The 20788-nt window shown below is 43.4% G+C and overlaps 1 protein-coding gene across 1 annotated transcript in view; it reads right to left on the bottom strand.

The window, feature by feature from the left end:
• Positions 1-20788, bottom strand: part of GOLGB1 (golgin B1) — a 50872-nt gene that overhangs the window by 17423 nt on the left and 12661 nt on the right. The window contains exons 6-14 of the mRNA XM_086743508.1: positions 18908-19030; positions 18363-18476; positions 12751-13162; positions 12001-12092; positions 11598-11694; positions 9820-9893; positions 7120-7210; positions 6364-6431; positions 552-5584 (exon numbers count right to left, since the gene is read on the bottom strand). Coding sequence (XP_086599634.1) covers positions 552-5584; positions 6364-6431; positions 7120-7210; positions 9820-9893; positions 11598-11694; positions 12001-12092; positions 12751-13162; positions 18363-18476; positions 18908-19030 — 6104 coding nt within the window. The remainder of the gene's footprint in view (positions 1-551; positions 5585-6363; positions 6432-7119; positions 7211-9819; positions 9894-11597; positions 11695-12000; positions 12093-12750; positions 13163-18362; positions 18477-18907; positions 19031-20788) is intronic.

Below are 20788 nucleotides of genomic sequence, written 5' to 3'. Positions count from 1 at the left end.
CTCAAAATCTATTTTGATATTCAACTGGAATTATGTATCCCAATGTTCTCTCTGTTTAAATGTAATCTCTGAAGTTTAATCTCTGAATGCAACAACTCTATGCAAAATAATCTATTTCAAATTTTAGATTAATAAAGACTCTAGATGGTACTCAGATGGCTATTGCTTGTCACAGAGAAACAATTTAACACCCGTACTCTAATGATGAGAAGGAATATTTAACAGTGTTAATTTTCCTGTATCCTTGTGCAGACAACAAATACATAGTAACTCCCTACAACATAACTCCAAAACTTCTTTTCTGTCCAAACATAAATGATCCAGGAGATGACCCTTATGTTTATGACTTTATTAAGAAGATTAATTCTGCTCTCCATCTTAGGCGTGCAGTAGTTTTGCCAATTACCTGTCACATTTAGCATATTTACATAATCAAAATTCTTTCTTTCTGGTATACTGCAAAAGAAAGGGGAATCTTACCTCACCTCTGGCTGCTGCCTTGTCAAAAGGAAATATAAGACTATCAGTTGAGCCATTATCACTTTCTTTACCTGGATATATGAGTCTGAAGTTCTTCCACATGTATGGTCATCTGCTTCATCTGGTCCTTTAGCACAGCACAAGTTTCCTCTTTTGAACGTATTTCTTCCTCCTTCTTTTGAATAGTTTCAGTGAATTTCTTCTCCCAAGTTTTTGATTCATCTATCACTCTGTCCCTGTCATCCTGAAGGGACGACATGCTCCTGGTGAAGGCTGCAAGCTGGGCTAGTGTTTTGTTTAGGCTGCCTTCCAATTGCTTGGCCTCTTCATCCTTTGTCTTCACGGAGTCTTGAAGATCACCAACAGTTGTTTCCATATAGTCTTTCTCCCTCTGCAAAGTCGCCAGCTTTTCTTCCATGTTTTTAATTTCCTTTGAGTGCTTCTCTTTTTCCTGTTCCAGTCTTCTCTCAAAGTCCTCATCTTTTTTCTTCATTTGAATTTTAATATTCTCTTTGTTTGCCTGCAACTCTTCTTTCACTTTGACACTCTCTGCGAGAACCCTTGCTGCTTCACTCTGGGTGTCATCCAACACAACTCTGCAGAGAGCAAGCTCTGCTTCAGCTTTCCTGGTGTCTTCAACTGCTTTAGCTAAAGTCTCTTTGGCTGCTTCTACCTCTTTTTGAGACTCACTCTGCACAAATTCCAGAGCTTTAACAGTTCTTTCTAAACTACTGTTCCTTTCCTGGCTTTTAATACAGTCCTTCTGCAGCTGCTTAATCTCCTGCTGCTTCTCTTTCAGCAGTTCCTGAAGCTCCTTTACATGTATGCTGCTGTCTCCCCTCCAGCTGCATTTTAGCTTTTCTACAAATTCCTTTTGCTTTTCTGAACTTGCTTTACTTTTCTCCTTTGCCATCTGACATTTCTCCTCCTCCAGTTCATGCATCATTTTCTGCAAACTCTGAAGCTCACATTTCAGTTGCTCATTTTTGATCTGGAAGTCTGTTGCATCTTGCTGATAGTTTCCAATACTCCCATTAAGTTCTGCCAGCTGATTCATGAGCCTTTCTTCCAAATCATCCTTCTCAGCCTCTAGCGTGTCCTTCAGTTCTGTCATCCTGATAAGGTCGTCTTTGGTTTTTTGGACAGTCTGTTCCATCTTTGCTAGTGTGTCCTGAAGAGCATTCAATTCATGGACTTTCTCTTCCATTTGAGTTTCTAAAGCCCTTTTCTCACCTGCCAAAGTCTCAACACACATGCGCATGTCGCCCAGCTGTTGCTCTGAAACCTTCCTATTGTCTTCTAGTTCTGTGATTCGCTCTGTGAGCTCAGCTATCTGCTGTATGTAGGTATCGAGATCTTCACAAGGGCTAGTACCTTCAAATGCTTTTTGTTCCAGCTCCGCAGTAGGAGACTCTGGTCTAAAACTTAGGTCCATTTGACTTTTAGTCGTCTCCATTGGTGGTGGTGTAGCAACTGTCTGATTTGTTTCTTCCTCTGTTGTCTTCTGAGCAACATACTTGTCTACCAGTTCTCTGCTTTCCTTCAGCTTAGATTCTGTTAACTGCAAATGACACTTTAAGTCTGTGATCTCTTGATTAAGAGACTCCTTTTCGGCCATTACTGTCTCAAGTTGAGTAGAAAGAGACTGGTAATCCCTCCTAGAGCTCTCCAGATCTTCTTTCAGGCTAGAATTTGTAAAGACATCTCCAGTCCTCTGTAGCTCTCCATCTGTAAAACGCACCTCTGCTCTAAGCTTCTCATTCTCCTCCTCTAGTTCCAGGATCTTTTGTTGCTTTGATTTTGCAAATTTCCTCATTTTCTCCTTCATTCCATCAATTTCCTGTCCAGCTTCCTGTAGCTGCTTATCCGTTTCCACTTTTTTTGCTTCAACACTTTTCAGCTTAACGAAAATTTCCTGCTTTTCCTGCCTAACAGTTTCCAAAACACGCTGAATCCGCTCAGCCTCATCACTCACATTCTCATATGACTGCAGGAGAGTTTCGTATTCCTTCTGAAGGTCCCTGTATTTCTCATGCCACTCAGAACTCTCAGTAGCTTGAAAGCATTTCAAGGATTCCATCTCCTTCTCCAGGTTCTCCTTCTCTAGAACAACTCTATCTAGAGTAAATGCCAGGTTTTTGCAGCTTTCATCAAGATTCTGATTTTCTGTAAGTACTTTATCAATTTCTCCAATAAGTTTTTCTCGTTCCTCACTGAGACTCGTTAACTTTTCTGTTAAAGTATCTGTTTCTTTAATATGGCCACATATTTGGCTTTCCATATCTGTCAACTTGACGCAAAGATTTTCAATAGTAGTTTTAGCATCAGCCAACTCCTCTTTTAGAGATTTGCTCTCCTTTAGTGCCTCTTTTCTAGAGATAAGTGCAGCTTGCAACTTTCTCTGCATTTGATTCTTCTGCTTAGCTGCTTCTGCACTGTTATCTTGCTTCTCCTGAATTTCAAGCAACTCTGTTTGCAGTCGCTTGCTTTGTTCCTCATGTACCTGAGCTTGAGATTCCAACTGACTAGATAGTCTCTTGACTGAATCCTCTTTTTCCAGCAACTGCGCCTGCACATTACTGAGAGCTTCACTTTTCTCCCTTAACTGCAAGTTAAGAAATTCAATTTCTTGATCCTTTTGGTGCATACGTGTTTTCAGGTCTTCCAGACTGCCCTCTCTAGAAATTTCTGCTCGACTCTCATCCAATTCTATCTGAAGACTTGCTGCCTTAGCTTCAGCTTGGTCAGAGGCTCTCTTCAGCTCTTCTATCTCCAGAAACAACTGCGCTATGCGCTCCTGCAAATGAAAGACTAATTCTGATTTGCAAGCAAGTTCACTTTGCATATGGCTAACATTATATTCCAATTCCTCTTTCTCCATCTGCATTTTTTCAAGGTTTTTCTTAAGCTCTTCCCCAGAAACATCTGCAACTTTTACAAGCTTGTTATTTGTTGTATTTTCCGCTTCCGTGCATGAAGAATCCAACCCACCCTGATTCCCAAGAACACTCTCTGTTGATCCTTTGTGTTCCAGCAGTTGTCTGAGCTGAGCTTGGATGCTCTCCTTCTCTTTGCTTTGCCTATCAAATTGTTCTTGCAGGATATTGTAATCATCTTTCTGCTGTTTCAGCTGTTCTCTGTGATGCCTGTCTTTTTCTTGAGCCTTTTTAATAGTGTCTTTGCGAGATACCAGAGCTTCCTGAAGTTTTTTTTGAAGTTGTTCTTTTTCTTGTTCAAGAGCTGAAATCCTCTCCTTCAGGGCAGACTTTTGTTGTTCTTCAGGATTTGTAGCTGCTGAACTATTTTTTTCATTTTCTTCATAATCTTCAGGGCTTTTATTGGTTTCAGTTACTTTGTCGGCATTTGTCTGACTCTCCATGACTTCTTCTTTAATTGAAACAATGTTTGTCTGACACTGCAAGCTTTGCCTCATTTCCTCAATCACTGCCTGCAATTGTGCTTCAGTAGCTTCTTTATCCAGCAGATCCTTCCGGATGCTCTGCAACTCAGATTCCTTTTCAGACAGCAGTTGAATTAGATACTCCTCACTGGGCTGGCTTTCAAGATTCACTTCTCTACTTATCACACTTGTCATATTTTCTTCCCCTTCAGCCTCCTGAGCCACTGAGGTTTCTGATTCACGTTCTCTTCTCAATTGTACTAATTCATTCTCCAGTTTGCTAACCTTCTTCAGAAGCTCCTTCCTGTTAACAAGTGCTGCTTGCAGCTTCCGCTTTACTCGCTCGTTTTCTTTTTTCAGAAGTTCATTTACTGATACCTCACTTTCTTCACAGGCTGCCTGTCTCTCATACTGCTGTTCAGATGCCCCACGTTTCAGATATGTATCTTTTCCTTCTGTGTTTTGGTCTTTTTCTTCCTGTGCTTTTAATAATAGACTTGTTTGCTCTCTAAGACTCTTCAGCTCATTTTCTAGAGAAAATTTCTCTTCGTTCAGCAAGACCATTTTCTCAGACATGCTGACACTGATCTCCGTCATCTGTCGGTCTTTCTCCAGCAAGGTTTGTTGTAGGCTCTCTATAGATCTGATGTGTTCAGCAACAAGCTGTTCTAGGCTTGCTGCTTCACGTCCCTTTGAGGCTAAGTTTTGGGAAAGCTCTTCTATCTCAGCTGTATTCTTCCTCAAAAGTTGTTCCAGATCAAGTACTTCACATTCCTTCTTTTCAAGCTGGCTTCTCAGATCTTTCAGCTGCATGTCCTGGTCAGAAAGCTGGAGTTGCGCTTCATCCAAGTCTTTTTGCAAAGCTTCAATTTTTATCTCCTTGGATTTGAATTCATTTTTAAGGCTCTCGATTTGTTCTCTCAGAAGACTGCTTTGACTCTCTGACAGTCTCTGCTTTTCTGAAAGAGCTAGATTTTCCTCAAGTTGCTTCACTTGCTGTTTCAGTTCTGTTGTGGTAGAAAGTTCCTTCATCTGACACAGGAGCTGATCTCGTTCTTCAGTCAAAGCACAAAATACACTGTCAGAATCCTCTATTTTTCTTCTGTATTCCTCAGCCAACTGGCTTAGCCTATCTATTTCTGCATTTTTTTCTCCTAGATCTTTCTTATAGGATTCTTCTAATTTCTGTAGAATTATTTGCAGTTCTGTAATTTGGTTTTGTAACTTTATCTCTTTCTGAGATTGAGTGGTTCCAGGCTCTGGATCTGCTGTAGAGACTTCTTCCATTGCCTCCATCTCCTCTCTGCAGGGGACAGTGCTCTCCTGGGGCACTTCTTGATGACTGATGCTGTCTTCCTGAAGCACACCAATTTGCTGCATTTCTATTTCTCTCAGTAATGAGGTACTGCCCAACTCATTTTGTGTATCTGAAGCCATTTGCTCTTCCCTCTCAAGAAACCGCATCTGGGAATTATCTTCCAGCTGGTTAGCTGCTTCTCCTGTTTCGTTACCTGTAGAAGTTTGGCTGTTTGGGCCCTTGAGTTGCCTTTTCAGAAAAGTTATTTCTTCTTGGGCTTCTTTCAGTTCCAGCAGCAACACCGACAGCTCTCTCTGTTTCTCTGCAGCAAGATATTCTAGAATTCCAGGTGGACAACTTTCCTCAGTAAACTGCTCACTTCCATTTGGAAAACCATCTGTGCTTGCCTAAAAGAAAATAATAGGTTTCAATTTTCCTTTTAATCTTGTGAAAGGGTCACTTTTGGAAATATCTTTTCCCACATTTTGTAGTTTAAGCATACCCTTTCGTGAGCTGGCTACTGCAATAAATAGTAGCCTCACTAACAACAGGAGGACTCCTCAGGTCACTTCTGTTCATTTCAGTTTCTGAAGTTACAGCATGAAAGATTCTGGCTTTAGGATTAGACCATAAATGGCCTTCCTATTCCCTTATTTCCCATTCTCTCTTGATTACAAGATAGTATGATCCTGAAGTGTTTCAGTTCTCCTGTGATTCTCTCCAGTGTACTTATCCAGCCACATTTTCCTGGCATCCTATCCACAGTTCCTGAATAAGGAGGTTTTGTCCCCTATTCTATCTGTCCATCTAACATGGCAGAGAAACAGTGCAGAAGCCCATATTCCAGTCTGTGTCCATCTCCAAAGTGAGAGCACTGGACTAAAGTGCTTGGCTTTTTCCAAATAACTATCTTAAGACTTCCCCCCATCCCCAAAAGCAGATTACAGAAGAAAAGTAGTCACAAATCCTTCCCAGAAAGCACGGATCAGCAGCCCACCCATAAGTCAAGATCTTGTGTTGTACAGGCTGTCTATTCGTCAGTTTGGAGGGCAGAAACAGTTTTCAGGGAACTATTAAAGGAGAGCTCTCTCTTAAAGCCTACTGCAGTGTTGCAACAACCACTTTAATAAGTTACATGATTTAAAAATTTAACCAAACCAAAACTAAACTAAAACTAAAATTGTACCTCAGGGAGTACTGAAGTGTCATCAAAAGGCTTTTGCACTTCAGAATTCACCAGCTCTCCTGACACACCTAGTAATAAAAGGTACACTTGTCACCATCAGCAATATGAGTTGCATGTAAAGTCAGCAGGTAAGTGGAGAGACAATATAGGGGACTGCAGCCTCTCTAGTTTCCAAGGTGAGAAAGACAAAAAAACCCAGACATGCCCAATAGCCCTGCACATGCAAAACCTCCTGCATTTGCTGCATGCTGGTATCACCTAAGTTTACACTATATCTACACTATATCTAACCTCCATAGAAGAACGAAAAGGCAAAGAGACAAGTGAACTAGGTAACAGGTTGTTTGGTTTTGGGTTGTGAGGGTTTGGTTTTTTTTATAATTTGGGGGCAGGGAGGTGGTGGTAATTCCAGACACAAAAAGAAACTTACTAGCTTGCAGAGACGAACCCAATTCCCCAATTCTTCATTTTATCTTCATTCTCTTCTGTGTCTCACACATCAGCCTTTGTATCTACAAACACACCCTCCTTCAAACTCTTCTCCCTTTCTCATCTTAGGAACCACTTCTTTCTTCTATCTTCTGATATGTCCCACATTAGAATGTTTTCCTCTACCTCGTGTGCATCTTTTCTATCTCCTGTACATCTTTATATTCTGACCTGAAAGCTCCTCTTTCCAAATCACCTTGGATTTGTCCCTGAAACTTCTCAATTTTCCAGAGTTTTCTTGTCATGTGGCTTATTCTGTGTCCTCACCTGTAGAAGCAGAAGAGCAGTCCGTGTAAGATGCTGGAGCCTCCAGAGTCTGCAAGTCTTGCAATTTCACCTCAGGTCCAACATTCTTATTCTATTGGTTGAATTAAAAATACTTAGTTTTGTGCCATGATCTTTGCATTAGAAGACAGCTGTCTTAGTTGCCTGCTGCTCTGCCAAGCTTTAAGTAAAAACTATCAGGCTCAACTTTAGATGTAACACTAACACTTAATGAAAATAATTTTTTTTTAAAAAGTAGATTAGTTTTGATGTTAAGCAAGAGACTAAGACACATCTCAGCAGATTACGATATCAATGAATGCCGTGATTCTAGTAACTTCCTTCCCACCTTGAGATGCTTCCTCTTTCCATCTTCACTGCTTCAAAGGGACTAACTATAGATTCATAACCTTTCACTGAACCACCTATGCAGAGAAGGTGAGAAGTCATGTGTTTGTCACTGTAAGCCTCACTACTCCAGCAGATAAAGAACTTGCAGTCTTGCCAGGAAAGTTACACTAGGCTCCACCACACAGACAAACCAACCACCCCACAACAATCTATTAACTACTATAGGTCTCCTGCTTCTCTGTCAGATAGGACAGAACCTGACTGTTAAAGAAGATGGAACAGACTGGGAAGAGAGGAGATTTTGCTGTTTCACAGACACAAACTATTCTGCCCACACAAAGATGCTGACTAAAGCCCAGGAAATTGGTTAGTTTGCTGTTGACATCCATAGGAGAACTAAGACTTCATCTACTAATTTCTTCATTCTGAAAAGTCCACTTACAAGTTACCATGCACCTGAAATGAATGGCAATATTTCTGGCTAGTTCCCAACACACATTGTCTATCACCACAACAAACAAGTGGCACCGTTAGTACCACTTCTGTGGGAAAAGGTTTTAACTAGAGTACAAAGAGATCATAAGTCAGAACAAAGTAAAATGTCTCTAAAAAAAGCTACTCCCTCTCACCTCACAAAAAGCAAGAAAAAAAAATCCCAATCCAACTAATGGAAAGACTGAAAACAAAGTTAAGCATTCAGAACTAACAGTTGCTGTAACTACCTAGAATGTAAGTACAGGGCACTAACAGGTCACACAATCATAAGGAAACTATCTCCAGCCCCAAGTTCTAGAGCACTTTGCCTTTGCAGGCTCCAAGCACTGAAACGGAATGCATGGCATGCATCCAAACAACTTGTGCACATGACCCAAATCCTTGAACAGGGTTTGGATTCACACATATCTTGGGCTAAAATCACGGGTCAGATGCACAAATGGTAGCATATCGCTGGCCAAGTGTAAATACTTACATGCAAGCTATTTAGCTACACTGTTTATAATTAAGATATTGAAAGGGACAATTCCAGAGCTGGATTCATTGACCCATTTTCAACATCCTCCTTGGTCCAGGCCAGTCATATGCTAAAGAACCTGTTATCTCCACCACCTATAAAGGGGCTCTAGAAAACAGCTCAAAGACCTTTATCTGCCCTCAGGGAGGGGGGGCGGAGAAAGAGCGTGTGTGTGTACACACAGACAGACCTCCCACACACAATACAACACAGACACACACACAGAGTAATATATATACACTATAAACTCTCTCTGTTGGAAAGGAATGTATTAGATAAAACACAGCATCATCATCTTCCTCCTGCTGGCAGGCTGGAACAGAGCGGAGCAGTCTGGAAAGAGCCCAGACCTTGCTCTAAGCTAACAAAAAATTCTACAACAAATTCTTAGTACAGATATAGAGAGGCAGTCATCTCCACCACCCTGCTGAGTATAAAGCAAAGCAGAATGTATGTGATCCTGCACAGACTTGGTGGAGAATGAATTGAGAAGAAGGAGAAGGACTTGTAGTCAAAAGCAGGCCTGTAAGAAAGATGAGGAGAGACTTTTTAGGAGGGCTTGTTGTGATAGGACAAGAGGTAATGTTTTTAAATTAGAAGGAGGTACATTCAGACTAGATGTAAGGAAAAAACATTTTTATGCTGAGAGTGGTGGAGCACTGGCCCAGGTTGCCCAGAGAGGTGGTGGATGCTCCATCCCTGGAAACATTCCAGGTCAGGTTGGACGGGGCTCTGAGCAACCTGATCTGGTTGGAGATGTCCCTGCTCCTTGCAGGGGGATTGGACTGGATGGCCTTTGAAGGTCCCTTCCAACCCTAATCATTCTATGATTCTTCTCACCAACAGACTGACTGCAATAGTACCTGCAGCTGTTCACAGTGGAAGAGTACAAGGATAGAGTCTACTGTCTCCCACTTAACAAAGAACCCAGCTTCCTCCAGTCTGCCAGATCCCCATCAGGGCAGTAGGCATAGATAGGGTTGGTTGCAAAGGCACCCTATCACGACAGCCGAGCCTTTGGAATTGTATTTCCTGAGACTTGCCTCAGTTCAGCCTATGGTTTTGCTGAAGAACTAACTCATAAGAGGCAGAAAACAGCACAAATATGTATCGAGTGGATGAAGGACACAAGAATTCCACACAGCCAGCAAAGGGAAATACAGTCTGATAAGAAGACAGTACAAGGAGTATTTGTAATCTATTTCTGTCTTTTATCATTAATCCAGTTAATAATAACCTTCCAAAGAGGATTGTTAAAAAAGACCATAACAGCTTAGCTGTTTTAAGGAGAGCCCTTGACCTATTTTAGTTTTAGCTTATTTGAGCTGCTTAATCATTACCTGCTTTGCATTTTCTGCGACCATCACAGCTTCCTGCTGAAGCTCCTGGAGAGCAAGTTGCAAGTGTGGTATTTCTGAAACAGAAACAATTTATTTGAAAATTAAAACTCTGATTTAGAGAGTAACAGGATATTCTTCCAGGAGCTTTAGAGAACAGGGCACATGGCTGTTAGTAACACTTATGTAGTGGAGATATATAACATTGTAATTGGATAACGTGTTTTGGGTTTTTTTTTAGAGGCAAACCACCAAAACAACATGCTCTTCTAAGCAGCTTTTAGAAAAGAACAATTGCTGTTATTGTTGTGGTTTTATTTAGTGGGGGGGAGCTATGGTGGCAGCTTCTGCAAGAAGCTGCTAGAAGTTGTTCCCCTTTGCCAGCAGACTCAGATGGGTCTAGGGCAGACCCGCTGCTGGCCAGGACTAAGCCAATTGGTAGCAAAATGTTCCCTGATAACGCCTCTGTGGTAACGTATTTTAGAAGGGGAAAAACAGAAAGAAAAAAAAAAAAAGGAAAAAAAAAAAAGAGAGAAGATGTGAAGATGCTGAGCAGGGGCAGAGAGGGGGAGGCGTGACCCCTGTGGGCCTTGCACCCCTCACCCTCTGGCCTCCCGCTGGGCAGCCAACTGGGCCCGACTCGGCCCTGCCCGGCTGCAAGAACTGGAGGGGAGATGAGATGTGAAGAGACCCTGAGAGGCGTCTGCCTGCCGGTTGTGAAGGATTTCTGGTGAGAGGAACGGCTGCAGACGCCAAGGGCAGTGCAGAAGGAGGTGGAGCAGTAATGCGACTCCTGGCCGAGATTCCCCTGCAGCCTGTGGTGCAGCCCATGGTGAAACCGGCTGTGACCCTGCAGCCCGTGGAGGTCCACGGAGGAGCAGAGATCCCCCTGCAGCCCATGGAGGACCCCATGCCGGGGCAGGCAGATGCCTGAAGGAGGCTGTGGCCCGTGGAGGCCCCCCCCCGCCCTGTGGGGCCCGTGGAGGACCCCCCGTTCTGGAGGGAGTGCACCCCGTGGAAGAAATGACCCACACTGGAGCAAAAATAAGCTCTGCAGAAGCACCACCTGCAAACTGTCAGCATTTTGTATCAGGGAGGAGCTACTAGTTCAGTAATATCTTATTTTGTACAATATAACAATGTGCAAGTACACAGTGTCTTGGAATACAAAATTTATTCTACCATCCTTAGGTATAGCTGACGCTAATGGAACAAAAAACCCAATAAATGAAAACTATTAATTGAACTTAATATACCCTATCACAATAAAGTTAACCTCAGCACCCTTTTCTGGAAAAGTCTGCAATCACATAATATTACCCTCCTTGCCGTCATCCTAGGTTTTTCATATCTTCTCCATGCTCTTTGCACCTATCACCACAGACCATACATGGAGGAACATGAAGCACATGAACCACACAGGTAAAGAGTTTTACCCACTCTGTCTCACGGCCAAAACACCAACCATCACACTGCATATCACAAGATAACACCATACAGCCGGGCCTATAATGCACAGCCCCATCTTTTTAATAATTCCAGATGGTTCACCGATTTGTTTCTGTCAGTCTGTTCACTGTCTGAGGTTCAAATAGTTCCTTTTCCCTTTAGAATTAAATTTTACTTTAACCACTGGAAAGAATTACATATTATTTTTGAAGATCTTGGCAATGAAAGCATAATGAACCAATAGCCATGGACACGTTTATTATCTAAAAATAGGCAAGAATAATTCTTACATATTTTAAGAATATTAAAATAGGTGAGATAATTGTACCCACCTTCAGTCCTCTTTCTTTTCAAGTTTCCTGTGGGTAGGAGTGAAGCCCCGTTCCCATCTTCCTGATCTATTATTTTTTCCTGTGAAGTTGTTTCATCCTGTTTAAACATAGGATGGAGGGGAGAAAGATAAATTTCAGTACAGCTTTTACATACACATTAGTTTTTGATCTTTGAATTAACCTTTCATCAAATCAATTGTCCACACTTAAATTACTCAAATTGACTCTTATTTCTTCTCAGGCTTCAACAGTGATAACATGTCTGCCCCTTGATTGGCTGAGAGAACCTGTAAGAGCCTTTCTCAAGCAATACATCATAAAAAAGGAATACCAAACATTTAATTTAGTTTCAGTTCCTCAACCTATTGGAAAATTTCAGGAGACGCATATGAAAAGATCATACCTGTTTCTTCAATTCAGAGACCTGCACTACTGACTGGGATTTCAGCTCATTCTGACAGCAGGCACATTCCTCAGATTTCTGTACAAGTTCATCTAACAGAGTGGGGAAAAAGGGAGTTAAGGTGTGTTGCCTTTTTTGATGATACGTATCCAGTTTACATGTATGCACAATAGTATATGAGATCCCTCATCTCTCAGTCATTGCTTCTGTTTTGGACTGTAAAGGAGCTGGAAGAAAATCAATTTGAAATAACAGCTTGAGGCAAGATCAATGTTATTAGTTCTAATATAAGCCTACAGAGGAAATGGTACAGTTTGCTTTCCTTGGTTGTTTTACTTGTAATTTCAGACCCTTAAGAATGTGGCACATCTAAAAAGAACTTACATAACTTGTTGGATTTTTTTTCCTTCAACTTATTAATTAAAAAAATACAACTGGCTCAAGAAATCCATAAGCCTCAAAAGATTATAGGCTGGGACAGTACACAAGGAAAGCACCACATACGCTGCCCTACTCTTATGCTTCTCCTCTTGCAACTGGCTTTGGGCACTGCCAAAGACAGAAAGGTGGGATCGCACTAGAGACCTGTAGTTTGAGACAGTACAACCACTCCTATGTTCCTATGCAATTAGGAATTCTTATACAAATAATTTCTTATGAGGTATTATAAAAACAAAGTTGAATAGAAGGCAATCCAATGATCCTTAGGCTCTCGAGAACCTGCTTCACCAAACTGCTGTGCTTGCTCACCCTGTAGTTTCTGTTTTGTACCACTGCTTTCAGCAACCACCACCAACAGCCGGTCAACATCCCGTTTCAGCTGATCATTTTCAGCTACAAGGGCACCATGTCTAGATTGCAGCTCTTGCTCAGCAACCTTAAGATAACTGATCTGCAGGTTTTTCTCTTCCACCTTTAGCCTTTGTTCCTGCTCCAGGTCTTTATACTTCACTTCTACTTCAGCTTGTGCTCTTCTTGCCTCTTCCAGCTGTTCTGAGAGACACCGCACCTCCTCCTGCAAGCGATGGGAGCACAGCTTCCTCTCAGCGAGTTCCAGCTCCATCTTCTCTCTGAGATCCTGAGACTCTCGTCTCTCTGTATCTAGCACATTCCTCAGGGAGCTTAGATCCAGTTCCATCTTCTGGCACTGATCTAGGAGTGTCTGTAAAAGGATATGGAAATGAATTTAACTCTCAACTAGTTCAATATATTGCCAAAGTAAAGTACCCGATTTATATTTTAAAATTGCCATTAAATAATTTTCAAATATCTAAGTAGCAGAATGGAGGAAATAAACATGGCAGAAGTCTTATTTTGCTAGAAAGAAACTGCTCTACTATTTGCAAATTGCAGGAAAGCAATGCAAGGAGAAACAAGAACTCTCAATTTTGCTAAAGAAAAGATGAGTCTTAATTTAGAGCAGGAGAACATAGAAGAAAAACAACAGAACAGTGGCCATGAGTTCTCTTTTAGAGGAAAGAAAGCTTCTTAAAAAGGGGAGGAAGGACTACAACAAAAGAGGGGATAGTCAACAATTCCAGAGTATAATTAAAGACCAAAACAAAAGTGTGTATGTGAAAGAAGGTCAGAAATACTGAAATATGAAACTGGAGGTAACAGAGTGCTCCACCCAGTGCCACTGTTTCAAGAAAGATCCCAGAAAGCTGGTCAATACTGACCACAGACGTAAGGCAACCAAGGAACAGAAACAGACCCTACACTCGTCAGAATTCCTTTTGTCAAACTTCCTCGGCCTGGAGCTGTGGACAGTTAGCATAGCAAGTTTCTAGAGGAGTCTCATAAGGAGCTCCCTTTCCTTTATGGGTAGAAAGAGAAACTTCAACCACGTGGCCTCAAGTTTACGTGTGTACCAGGGTCTCCCTCTGACCATATAACATGCATGAGGGGAGTCAAAGACACAGAGGAGGAGTCATGGGACCTTAACAACTTTGCCATGAAGATATCCATGCTGCCACTCATGAAACACTCCAGTGAGCAACGTAATCAGTAGTGAGTACAAATCAGCTCACTGAGGTTTTTCACCTCTTCCTGGTGGTAAGAGGTCCCACCACTGTGCCTGGCTGGGACACGCAGGAAAAGAAAACAGTGGTGCATAAGTGTGTAAAAGTAATCAAAGTGAGGTTCAGCACCAGACTGACTGGAGATTGTGCAGCCTATTAACATGAGATTGATCCAGTGTAAGTCTCTTCTAAAGGGATGGAGACTTATTTTCAGAAGTTCAGATATTGGAAAAAAAATTAAAAATACGCTCATTCTCTATCTGCAAACAAGGCCTAAACTTGCAAACAAGTACTGAACCCTGTCTCAAGGGGCACATGTATATATAGTCATATATGAACAGAATTGATCTCATTCTCTTCATGCTCAAAATTGATTGAGAGCCAATATCACTCCAGAAGCTGTGTCATTATATTAGAAAGTTCTCATGGCACTTCAGGACATGGTTTAGTAGACATGGTGGTGTTAGGTTGATGGTTGGACTTGATGATCTTGGAGGTCTTTTCAAACCTTAAATATTCTATGATTCTATGATTCTCACCAAGACATACTAAAGAATACAGAATTGTAGAATCATATAACAGAATCATTAAATAGTTTGGGTTGGAAGGGACCATTAAAGGCCAGTCCAACCTCCCTGCAAGGAGCAGGGACATCTCCAACCAGATCAGGTTGCTCAGACCCCTGTCCAACCTGGCCTTGAATGTTTCCAGGGACTGGGCATCTACCACCTCTCCAGGCATCCTGCTCCCGTGTTTCACCACCCTCATCATAAAACATTTCTTCTTTATGTCTAATCTAAATCTACCCACTTTTAGTTTAAAACCATTACCCCTTGTCCTATCACAATAGACTCTGCTAAAAAGTTTATCTCCATCTTTCTGATAAGCCCCCTTTAGGTACTAGAAAGCCACTATAAGGTGTCCCTGGAGCCTTCTCTTCTCTAGGCTGCACAGCTCCAACTCTCTCAGCCTATCTTCATTGAAGAGATGTTCCAGACTTCTGATCATCATCATCATCATCACTGTGGCCCTCCTCTGGACTTGCTCCAACAGGTCCACATCCTTCATATGTTGGGGGCTCTGGAGCTGGACGCAGTACTCCATGTGGGGTCTTCATAAGAGCAGAACAGAGAAGGAGAATCACCTCCCTTGACCTGCTGGCTACACTTCTTTTGATGCAGCCCAGGATGAGGTTGGCTTTCTGGGCTGCGAGCACACATTTTATAGAATCGTAGAATGATTAGGGTTGGAAGGGACCTTCAAAGGCCATCCAGTCCAACCCCCCTGCCAGGAGCAGGGACATCTCCAACCAGATCAGGTTGCTCAGAGCCCCATCCAACCTGGCCTGGAATGTTTCCAGGGATGGAGCATCCACCACCTCTCTGGGCAACCTGGGCCAGTGTTCCACCACCCTCAGTGAAAAAATTTCTTCCTAATATCTAATCTAAATCTACCTCCCTCTATTCTGAAACCATTACCCCTACTCCTGTCACAACAGGCCCTTTTTCATCCACCGGTACCCCCAAGTCCTTCTCCACAGTGCTGCTCTCAACTCATTCATCCCCTAGTCTGTATTGATACCAGGGATTGCCTCAACTCAGGTGCAGCACCTTACACTTGGCCTTCTTGAACTCCACAAGGTTTGCACGGTCCACTCCTCAAGCCTGTCAAGGTCCCTCTGGATGGCATCCCTTCCCTCCAGCATGTCGACCGCACCTCATAGATGGCGTCATCAGCAAACTTGCTGAGGGTGCACTCAATCTCACTGTCCATGTCACCAGCAAAGATGTTAAAGAGTGTCGGTCCCAATACCAACCCCTGAGAAACACCACTCATCACTGGTCTCCACTTGGACACGAAGTTGTTGACCGCAACTCTCTGAGTGTGGCCATCCAGTCAATTCCTTATCCACCAAGTGGTCCATCTGTCAACTCCATGTCTCTCCAGTTTAGAGACAAGGATGTCGTGTGGGACAGCGTCAAATATTTTGCACAACTCCAGGTAGACGATGTCAGTTGCTCTTCTCTCATCTACCAATGCTGTAATACTGCCATAGAAGGCCACCAAATTAGTCAGGCACGATTTGCCCTTAGTGAAGCCACATTGGCTGTCACCAGTCACCTTATTTTCCATGGGGCTTAGCATAGTTTCCAGGAGGACCCACTCCATGACCTTACCAGGCACAGAGGTGAGACTGACTGGCCTGTAGTTCCCTGGGTCTTCCTTTTTTCCCTTTTTAAAAAGGGAGGGGGGTTACGTTTCCCCTTTTCCAGCTGTCGGGAACCTCACCTGACTGCCACAACTTCTCAAATATAATGCAGAGTGGCTTAGCAACTTCATCCACCAGTTCCCTCAGGATCCATGGATGCATCTTATCAGGTCCCATGGACTAGTGCACCTTCAGGTTCCTTAGATGGTCTCAAACCTGTTCTTCTCCTACAGTGGGTGGTTCTTCATTCTCCCTGTCCCTGCCTTTGCCTTCTGTGACTCGGAAGATGTGGCAAAGCACTGGCTGGTGAAGACTGAGGCAAAAAAGTTGTTGAGTACCTCAGCCTTCTCCATATCCTGGGTAATCACGTCTCCTATTTCCTTCTGGAAAGGGTCCACAGTTTTCCTAGTATTTCTTTTATCCCTGATGTATCTATAGAAGCTTTTCTTGTTGTCCTTGATGTCCCTGGCCAGATTTAATTTATCAGGGCTTTAGTTTTTCTAACCTGATCCCTGGCTGCTCAGGTAATTTCTCAGTATTCCTCCCAGGCTACCTGTCCCTGCTTCCACCCTCTATAGGCTTCCTTTTCGTGTTTAAGTTTGTTCAGGAGCTCCTTGTTCATCCATGTAGGCCACTTGGTGGATCTGCCCAGCTTCCTCTTTGTTGGCATGCTTCGCTCTGGAGCTTGGAGTAGGTGATCCCTGAATATTAACCAGCTTTCTTGGGCCCCTCTTCCCTCCAGGGCTGTATCCCATGGTACTCTGCCAAGCAGATTGCTGAAGAGGCCAAAGTCTGCTCTCCTGAAGTCCCGGCTGTGTGGCACCCTTGCTGCACTGAGGATCTTGAACTCCACCATTTCATGGTCACTGGAGTTGAGGCCACCCTTGAGCTCCACATTCTCCACCAGCCACTCCTTGTTGCTGAGAACAAGGTCCAGCATAGCACCTCTCCTCATTGGCTCCTCTATCACTTGGAGAAAAAAGTTATCATCCACACATTCCAGAAACCTCATAGATTGCTGAAGCCCCGCATAATGACCAGGGCTTGTAAACGTGACGCTGCTTCTGTCTATAGAGGGCCTCATCCGCTCAGTTTTCCTGATTGGGTGGCCTGTAGCAGACCTCCACTATCATAGAATCATATAATCTTTAAGGTTGGAAAAGATCTCCAAGATCATCAAGTCCCACCGTCAACCTGACACCACCATGTCCACTAAACCATGTCCTGCAGTGCCATGTCTACACATTCTCTGAACACCTCCAGGGATGGTGACTCCACCACTTCCTTCAGCAGACTGTTCCAGTGCCTGATCACTCTTTCAGTAAATAAGTGTTTCCTAACATCCAACCTAAACCTCCCTGCCACACCTTAGGCCATTTCCTCTCGTCCTATCACAAGTTATTTAGGAGAAGAGACCAACACCTGCCTCCCTACACCCTCCTTTCGAGTAGTTGTAGAGAGTAGTGAGGTCTCCCCTCAGCCTCCTCTTCTTTAGACTAAACAATCCCAGTTCCCTCAGCCGCTCCTCACTATAACATCACCTGTCCCTGAACTCCCTTTAGTCCTGACCCATGAGCTCTCGGTCAGCTCCTCATCCATCCCCAGGCAGAGTTCCCTGCACTCCAGCTGGTCATTGATATAGAGGGCAACACTCCCTCCTCATTTCCCCTGCCTGTTCCTCCTAAAGAGCCTGCATCCCTCTATTCCAGCACTCCAGTCACAGGAGCAGTATCTGTCTATGCTCTGATCTGGCCTGGATACTGCAGTCCACAAACAACGCAGCTAGAGCAGCACCATTAGGCACTTTTGTCTTAGCTGAAGCATTGTGTATTTGATGACTTTGAATGTATCAGTCAGCACAGTTAATCATGGATCAATTTTGTCTGTCCCTGTCCACTTGCTCAGAACCCGGGTCACTAGAGATGGCTGTTGCAGTGTCCCTATCCCTGTTGTTTGGCTGGACCTACTATAGCTGGATGTATAAAGCCTGACCTGAGGGAGCCTCCCAGCTGATTTCATGCTGGAAACTTGGTGCTAGAAATGTTAACCTGGTAACTTCTGAGCTACTGACAAAGGCCCCATCTGCCACTTATACATGGGAGTAAAGCAATAAGTAAAGCATGAAAAGGTACCTGGTTTTGTCGTTCAGCAGTATATAATTCCTGTTGCAGCAATTCTACCATCTGAGTTCGTCCAAGCAGAGCTGCTTCCTGCTCCTCTAGCTTTCTCTGAAGTGTACGCAGGTTCTGTGAGAGACAGTGCTATACCAGTATCTGGGAGGCTAAGATAAGAAGGCTAGGTTTCCTAGTTTCATCCATACACCTGGTTTTCATAACACAGTTACTTTAACAGCCTGAATAACTTAATTTCTGTTGACAGTTATTCTGGAGCCCTGGTGCAGTAGGAAGAGCTCACCATTGTTTCACAAATAGGGAACTGAAGTGCAATAATTTAATATTTCTTTTAAACTGTTCTTTCTTTTCAACTGATAGCAAATCAGCAGATTGAAGCTAGGACTCTGAAAGTCCAAAATAGCACCCCAAAAAAACCCAAATAACCAAATGATATCTCTTCTCATCCTTTCTGAGTTACTTTGATGAAAACAGTTCACTCAGTCTTCAGACTGGTAAAATTTCTTTTCCTTTCTTGTCCCCGAAAATTATTATATCAAATATACCTGCTGCATCTCTGCTTCCAGATCTGACTGGGCCACTATCTTGAGTAACTCAGCTTGGTGCTGGTGAACCTGCTCCTCTAGGAGAGCTTCCTTCTCCTGAATCACTTCCTGCAGGGAGCTCAGCTGAAAACATAAGCCACAAAATTAAAAAAAAACCAACCAAACAAAAACAACAATAAGGTTATGAGCTTGACAGACATACAGGCTTGCTTTCAACATGCACCAGCATATTATGTGTGCAGTGAGGTGTTCAGCTTGATAATCCTATTTGTGACCTTGGTCAAATGGTATCTTTATCCTATCAATACGTATATATTAACTGATAACATTTCAGATCCTAGAAAGAAAAAAAAAAATAGAATTTCATCTACAAATATACAGAATGTTAAAAGATATGATTAGTACATAATTACAAGCTCAGAAAACTCTGGGTTTTTATTCGTATAGGATGCAGCCCAATTCACAGATCAAAAGCTAAACCTGCAATTCAGAGTATTAACAAAACCCTTTCCATAAATAAACACAACATAACATAAGAAGCTCCTCTGCACATCCATAGTAGAACACAGAGTGGCAATAGCAGGTCTGGGAAATGAAAGACTACTCTGCCCCAGCTATTCCAAAGCCCATCACAGAACAGCAATGGCAAGCAGGGAAGAACCCAAATTCTGACTTAGAGGAAGGGACACCTTGTCCAGGCCCTTCGAGGGGCTGTTCCCCGCCTCCTCAGAGAGACATCAGTCCCCTTCTCCAAGTGTGAAACCCATTAAGATGACTTAACTGCAGAGCACCTTCTGGACCAAGGGTGGTTACTGTCTATGGGTATAGGATATACTACAGGACATGAGAGGAGAGCATTTTGGGATAGTGAAAGACTAATGGAATGCTTAGAGGAGGAACCAAAGGCAGGGAAATGGACCTAGGCGATTAGGGGAGCAACAAAAAAAAAAAAAATTAAAAAAAGAGAAGGTAAGGGAATTTTAAAAGGCCAGTTGTGTAAACAGTGGCTGCTCAATATGCTTGTCTGGCCATGCCCTGCAGCTGATCAGTAGTCTGTCCTGTCTTCTTACTGAACACCATTTCTAATTCTTTCATTGTGGGAGAGGGTCTCTATTTGGTGTGTATTTGTGCAGGGGGGGGTCTAAGTGCTTGTAACTGGAACCAAGACTGTGAGTGAAACGGCCTGTGTGTCCACGGTGCAGCAACTGGAGAGATAAGAGCACGTGAACTTAAGTGCCAGCAGCTGGCAGTGGGACCGTAGGTCTGAGGGCCTCTATGTCATGGTGCCAGAAACTAGACCAAGTGCGAGTGTGCAAGTGAATGTATGACCAGTGAGTCATACTCACTTAGTGAGTACTAAGCCAGACTAGGTGGCAAAGTAGGTGAAACAGCCCGGGAGCCAGGACGTATGTGCGTATGTGTGAATCTTTAAGGGAGCTGGCTACTAGAGAGACCAGGGGAGTCCTGGTCAGCTCTGTGCATGTGCTTGGCTGTGTGTCTGTAAGAGTAAGAACAGAGGGAGGCTGGCTACCAGAACGACCAGGAGAGTCCCAGTCAGGGTTCTGTGTGCCTGTGTCTCTCTAAGGATAAGATCACAGTGGGTTGGCCACTGAAGGGGGCAGGGGAGCTCTGGTCAGGTGTGATGGTGGTGGGAGGGAGTGTCCGCGTTGCATGCATGGGCACATTAGTGCCCATTTTTCTTAAAGCAAGCCAGCGCAGGGGGGTGGGCTATTGGAGAGACCAGGGGAGTCCCAGCCAGCTCTGTGCACACGTGTGTGCAAGCAATGGGTCTGTACCAGCACCTGGAGTGGAGCTGTGGCTCCTGGGGCTTTGCAAGTCCACATGCCAGCAACTGGGGAGACTCGGATCCAGGGGCCAGTT

Source organism: Chlamydotis macqueenii, chromosome 1 (genome assembly GCF_036417535.1).
Source record: "Chlamydotis macqueenii isolate bChlMac1 chromosome 1, bChlMac1.mat, whole genome shotgun sequence".
In the NCBI taxonomy this organism is placed as follows: domain Eukaryota; kingdom Metazoa; phylum Chordata; class Aves; order Otidiformes; family Otididae; genus Chlamydotis; species Chlamydotis macqueenii.
Note: the sequence above shows the minus strand (reverse complement) of the source record. Positions and strands in the feature narration are given on the sequence as shown.